The sequence below is a fragment of the Talpa occidentalis genome, unplaced genomic scaffold (genome assembly GCF_014898055.3).
Source record: "Talpa occidentalis isolate TD23 unplaced genomic scaffold, MPIMG_talOcc4v2.1 talOcc4.2, whole genome shotgun sequence".
NCBI classification, from domain to species: Eukaryota; Metazoa; Chordata; class Mammalia; order Eulipotyphla; family Talpidae; genus Talpa; species Talpa occidentalis.
Genome location: NW_023602073.1, coordinates 18,436,462 through 18,442,962, shown reverse-complemented (window position 1 = coordinate 18,442,962; position 6,501 = coordinate 18,436,462). Strand labels below are relative to the sequence as shown.

General features: G+C 52.9%; 1 protein-coding gene across 3 annotated transcripts; it reads left to right on the top strand.

The window, feature by feature from the left end:
* Positions 1-4,232: 4,232 nt before the first annotated feature.
* Positions 4,233-6,253, top strand: LOC119251829 (protein NKG7-like). Of its 3 annotated transcripts, none has more exons than XM_054698065.1 (5): positions 4,233-4,468; positions 5,178-5,377; positions 5,451-5,597; positions 5,690-5,809; positions 5,915-6,253. In XM_054698065.1, the coding sequence occupies exons 2-5, from the start codon at positions 5,221-5,223 to the stop codon at positions 5,986-5,988; spliced, it is 498 nt and encodes a 165-aa protein (XP_054554040.1). In that variant the 5' UTR covers positions 4,233-4,468; positions 5,178-5,220; the 3' UTR covers positions 5,989-6,253. The 3 variants fall into 3 exon arrangements, with proteins under 3 accessions (XP_054554040.1, XP_054554039.1, XP_037375022.1); XM_054698064.1 differs by having other exon boundaries at positions 5,675-5,809; XM_037519125.2 differs by having other exon boundaries at positions 5,675-5,809; positions 5,887-5,957.
* Positions 6,254-6,501: the final 248 nt, after the last annotated feature.

Here is a 6,501-nt window from a genome sequence, read left to right as displayed (position 1 = left end):
CAAAACTACCATGAGATACCATCTCACACCAGTGAGAATGGCACATATTAAAAAAACTAGCAACAACAAATGTTGGCGAGGATGTGGAGAAAAAGGAACTCTTGTGCACTGTTGGTGGGAGTGCAAACTGGTCCAACCACTATGGAGAGCTGTGTGGAGATTTCTGGACCTACTAAACATAGAGCTTCCATATGATCCAGCAATTCCACTCCTAGGTATTTACCCAAAGGACACAGAAACATCAATTCCAAAGAGCACCTGCACTCCTATGTTTATAGCAGCAATGTTTACAATAGCTAAGCTTTGGAAACAACCCAAATGCCCAAAAATAGATGACTGGATCAAGAAGATGTGGTACATATATACCATGGAATATTACTCAGCATTCAAAAAAGATAAACACATGCAATTTGCAGCAACATGGATGGCACTGGAAGGGATCATGCTCAGCGAAATAAGCCAAAAAGAAAAAGAAAAATACCGGATGGTCTCACTCATAGCAGGAATCTAGAAAACTTAAATAAGGGACCAGGAAAATGAATATAAGAAAATGAAAATCAAAATCAACAAAAAAACTATGAACCAGAGACACTTTTTGGGGGGTGGGGGGCGGGAGGGGAAGGATTGGGGTCAGAATGGGGCGTTTGCAATTGTATGGGGGAATATAAAAATAAAATTTAATATTTAAAAAAAAAAAATAAAATAAAGCACTCACAGCAGTTATAAAAAAAAAAAAAAAAAGAAACAATTTGCGGGGCCTCCCTGGTGTTGCAGGAGGTTGAACGCTGCAATGTGAAGCTGTTCACAGGCTCTGCAGTGTGGGTTCAATCCTGGCTGGCTGACAAGGGTCCCACATGGCATGGCCGACCTCTCCTGTCTCGCCGGCTACTCCCCTCAGCAGTATTTTGTCAGTCTGCCTGTTCTGCTCCCTGTTCTGTCTCTGGTGAATCCTCTCACCCTCCCATGCCTCTGGCCTGTACCCCAGTTCCTGTACAAAAATAAATAAATCTTTAAAAAAAAAAGTAACAATTCGCAATTTATTGGAGTCTTAGAGAAGAGAGAAAAGGAGGAAGAATGTTTAAAGAAGTAATGACTAAGAACTCACCAAATCTAGTGAGATATTGGATATTCATGAAGCATGTCATGTGTCTTCAAGACAGGTTTGGGGGACTGGGTTCAAGTTACCAGTGTAGAAGCAACCTGAACTTACCTCCTTCCATGGACACAACAAATGTACAATTACAAATAGAGTAATTTCACAGGGAAGGAGACCTGAAAACCAGACACAAAGATATCCCACAACAAAGGATAAAATAATATCAAAGTCCTGTGGAGAAGGGAAAAGAGAAATAAGGTCTTGCTGAGGCAAATGACTCACTCGAAGTGTGGAGGTTAGTTAGAATTAGGAGGTGCAGAACTTTCCCCTGGGGGTAGGGAATGGTGCCCTGGATGGGGAAACAATTCTTCACTTCTGCATAGCATAGGTGGGCTCCAAGATGGGGCTGGTGGGAAAAAAACCCGCAGAAGACAAATACTACAGGGAATGGAACTTACTCTAAAAGTGTCTGCAAACAGGGCCTCCCTGGTGGCACAGGGGTTAAAGTCTCAGGGCTATCAAGCTATCAACAACCACTGAGGACTGAGTTCGATCCCCAGCCAGGGGCCTAACCCACATCTGGCGACATAACCCACTCCTGTCTCACCTGCTGCTCCCTTCAGTAGATCCTCCTGTTCTGCTCCCCACTCTGTCTCAGGTGAATCCTCTCATCCTCCCGCACATCTGGTCTGTACCCTGGTTCTCTTATAAATAAAACAAAATCTTTTAAAAAAAATAAAATAAAAAATAACAAAAAGACTCTAATATACAAAATTAATACCAAAGAGGATCTCGCACACTGGCAGAGTAGGAACCAGCAGCACTTTGCACACCCGTGCAAACAAAATGTAGCCATTACTGAGAAATTCCCTCAGAGATTGCCTGACACCGGGTAGGGGAACACAGCCCCTTCAGGAAAGCAGAAAATGAAGAACCAAGTGGACGACAGAAGGAAATTTGATTACCGTTGCCCACAGTTCCTTACCCTCCCTGGCATCTCATCGCACAACTGTGAGAAAACCCCCAACTCCACACTCTTTCCTAAGGAGAGAAAGATCAGAGTGGGTGGTGTGTCCCAAGTTCTGGCCTTTCTGTCCAGCTGCCTGAGGGACTTGTATCTGGCTTGTGTGACAAAATGTGGTAAAATGGATGCCAGTGAATCATGGATGCATTTCTGGGGACTGCAGCAAAAATGTGAGTGCTTGGTTGGCACCAGTGTTACATGAGGACATCAGGGGGAGGAAGCCATCGTGATCTCAAATCAAGAAGTAGGTAAAAACCTTCGAACTGGTCAGTGTACACACACACACAAACACACACCACATACATCGTTAGCACACAGTAGACAGGATTTCTGGGGATTTTCTGTAAAAACCAAATCCATAGAGAGTGGAAAAACAGACCAGCTTTTTAAAAAATTCTCCAATCACAACAAAAGATCACAAGGTAAACAACGGTGCAAAAAAAGACAACCGGGGCGGGGGCGTCCCTTGTGGCACAAGGGTTAACACGCAACCTGTGAAGCTGTCCGCAGCCTCTGCAGCACAAGTTCGATCCCGGCCCAGCAGGCAGCTACCCCCATTATGCAGCAGACCTCTCCTGACTTGCCTGCTGTGTCAGGCTTTGACCAAGTATGGCCGCTTGACTCCGCCCTGAGTCCCAGCAACCCCCACGCCAAGAGGTCAAGTGTCGCCGCAGGTGTCTGGCATTATGGGAGCTGTAGTCCTCGGCGCTTGGGCTCTCTTTGGCATTGGGGGTAGAGTCCATAAAATATCAGTGGGTGGAATTCATTCAGGACAAATTGCTCCCCCAATGGTTCCTTAGGGGTTGGAAGGGAGGATTTGTTTCTGGCTTCACCCAGAGCTTCTGGTTGTCCCCTGACCAAATCTGCCAACCCTTGGCATGGAACTGCATTGTCTGATGTATGTGTCCATGTCCACGTGGCCTGTTTGTCTCCAAATTTCCTGGTTCCATGAGGACGTCATGTTTTTGAGGGACCCACCCGACTCCTGTATGACCTCATCTTAACTGATTCCATGTGCAATGGCCCTATTTCCAAATAAGGTCATATTCTGAGGCCTGGGGGGAGGGGGGATGGATCATCAAAGTAAGAATTTGGAAGGATGGGAGGGGACCCCATAACAACATCCATGGAGACTCATAACAACATCCATGGAGAGAAATAGCCAGGAACATTTTCCACTGAGGCTTGTAGAAGGCCAAAGACTGCATTCTGCAAGGAGAGCTTTTTGGGGGCCAGGTGGAGGGGTGTAATTGTCAGGGATGCTGGAGAGACAGAGTTCCTGGGAGAACAAGGACTCAGAGGCTAGTGTCCAGGGTCAGTCCCATAAGTGCCTCTGCCGTTTCAAGGCTCAGTTTCTTCACCTGAGAAATGGGGATAAAAATGTCCACACAGGGGCCTCCCCGGTGGCACAGCCAGTTGAGCGCCTTGCTGTGAAGTTGTCCTCAACCTCTTCAGCACAGGTTTGACTCCGGGCGGGCCAGGGAGAAACCGACATGGCTGGCTGACTACCCCCGCCAGCGGAGGAGAGGCTCGTGGAGGCACAGAACGGGGCTCTCATGCCCCTCCAGGGGAGCCTTCGCCACCAGCATCTGTGTTCATGCACCAGGGAGCTCTCCAAACCCTGTTCTTTCGGGGTCACATGGAAGTTTCATTGATCACTGACTGAACCCAGTCTCCAGCCCTTCACCTTTCTGGGGAGTCCGGGGAGCTGAGGCTCCAGCCTCCTCATGGTTTGGTCAGTTGCCCTGGCAACAGCCCCATCCCCAGGTGCTTCCCCAAAGATGCCACTCAGTGCCCCCCACCCTGAGGAAATTTCAAGGTTACAAGCTTGATCTGGAGGCAGAAGGGAAGTGATAGTGGGGTCGGGGGTCACAGCAGGAATTATAGGGGTTGAGGAGAAGGTGAGGGAGCGGGTGTGGGGCCGGGATGGGAACCCGGGTGGGTTTGGGGTTGAGCTGGGGACTGGGTTTGCAAATAAACAAGCAGTTAGCTCAGAGAGTAGGGGCGGGGCTGCACTGCCCCAAGGTCGCGCGCTCCCCTCGCCTCCGCCCCGCCCTCGCGCGCCTGGAACCATGGGCTTCCTCAACGGTCCTGTGCTGAAGCCATTAATGCCCCGGCCTGGCTCTGCTGCCGCGGGCCTGGCGAGCGTGTGGGCAGCAGAGGCGGTCAGCTCACCGGGGAGGGCGTGCCCTGGGCGAGCAGCGCTTTGGCCTCTGCAGGGCCAGCTGTCCCGGGACTGCAGATTCAGTTTTCACGACAGCTTCACTTCTGGGTCACGCTCAGCTTCCTAGAAGTCCAGGTGCTGCGTCTCACCTGGCCGCACACCTGTACCACACACCTGCTGTCAGGTGAGGTGTGGCCAGCGCCTGGTGCTGGAATGAGGAGGCTGGCCTTGGAGAGTCTTGCACCCACCTCCCCTCTCACCCTGGAGACCCCCCCCAACACCCTCAAGCCCTCCCCCTCCCTGAAGCAGAGCGGTCTAGGAAGACACTTACCGGCAGGATGTCAGCGTGCTCAGAAGCTGTCATGAGGTGGTTCTCCACCTACCAGGGCCCTCAGCTCCAACCAGACACCTGGGAGTCTGAGCTCCCCACCGCCCTTCCTCCCTTGGGACCTGGAGTCTGGGTCCCAGGTCTTATAACTTCAGCCTCCGGCACCATGGCCCCAGCCCCTTCTTTTTGTGAAGACCCTTGAATTGCCCCACCGCCCCCAGCTCGGTCTCCCCAAACATGAAAGTATGACGCATTGCCCCCCAACTGTCCCCTCTGGCCACATCCCCCTTGTATTCACAGCCCAGCACATTCACAACTGGGGCCCCAAATCTCTCTCACCTCTTCCAGGAAGCCCTCGGATGATTCGAGCTTTAGGTGGTGGTTTGAGCTCCAGGCACTGGAGTTAGAGCCTGGAACACACAACCCTCCTCTCAACCACAAAATGACACCGTCATGCTCTCCCTGACACACTGAGGAGAGGGTGTGAAGGCAGCTGCCAGGAAATGGGTAAAAGCAAACCCACCTTTCCTTCAAAGCCACTGGTCCCCGCCGGGGTCTCTTCCAGGAGCTCAGCGGAGCCCGGAGCACAGCCCCTCAGCGGACGCGTCATGGAGCCCTGCCGGACGCTGGCCGTGCTGGCCGCCTGCCTGGGCCTCGTCTCCATCCTGGTGGCTGTGAGCACGGATTTCTGGGTCGTGGCCACTGGACCTGGATTTTCAACTCACTCGGGCCTCTGGCCAAGGAACCATCTGGACCCAGTGAAAGGTAAGAGGGTGCCTGTGGGGACGGAGGGGACAGACCAGGCGGCCCCGGTGCTCAGAGGTCTGGTCTGGCGCAGGCTACATCCATGTAACAATGACTTTTGCCATTTTGTCGACCCTGATGGGGCTGGTGTCCGTCGGGTTCCTGGTCCTGTCCTGCATCCCCTCCTTTTCCGCCCAGGGCCACGGGCCCCTCGTCTCGTGCATCACGGGCTTTACTGCAGGTAAGAAGTGGGGTTGGCACAGGCAGGGGCAAAGGGCCCCTACAGCAGGCTTGACGCCCCCGACTGTCCTGATCCAGCCCTCTGCGCCACAGTGGCCATGGCATTCTACACCAGCGAGCGGGGGGGCCTGATCCCCTTGCCCCGGGTCCAGTCCTACTTTTCCTGGTCCTTCTACCTGGGCTGGATGTCAGTTGCCTTCTTGTGCATTACAGGTGAGCGCCACCCTGGGCGCGGGAGGCCAGCGGGGGCTGAGGGAGGAGGGCAGCCCCTGACCGTGTCTGTGACCCAGGGGTCTTGAGCCTGGCCGCCCGCTACAGGAGCCCCTAGCCTGCCTACGAGAGGACGTGAGCGGAAGGCGTCACTCACTCTTGTGGAGCTACCACAAAAGTAGCCCAGGGCATCCCTGGTGGCACAAGGGCTTGAGACCGCACAATGGGGCTGTCCTCAGCCACTGCAGCTCGAGCTCCATCCCCGGCCAGGGAGCTACCCACATGGTGCAGCAGACCTCTCCTCCCCGCTGCTCCCCTCAGCAGTGTATTTCAGTACATCTGCCTGTTCTGCTCCCCACTGTCTCTGGTGAATCCTCTCCCCCTGCACACCTCTGGCATGTACCCTGGTTCTTGTATGCATAAATAAATAAATCTTATAAAAAAAGAAAGTCGAGGCCAGGAATCCTGCCACTCATGCTGTCCCCCCACCCTCATTGGTTTCTTGACCCAGTCAAGTAAAATTCGCTGAATGTGGTTATTCTGAGATTGATTGGGTCGTGGCAGAAGCCAGGACTCGCCGGCTGCATGGCGCGGACTCCGGGCCCCAGAGAGAAGTCAGGCACACCCCTCCTTTTCCTGCCCACTGGGGTCCATGAGTTCAGAGGGGACACAAAGTGCAGGAGGGTGCCGAGAAA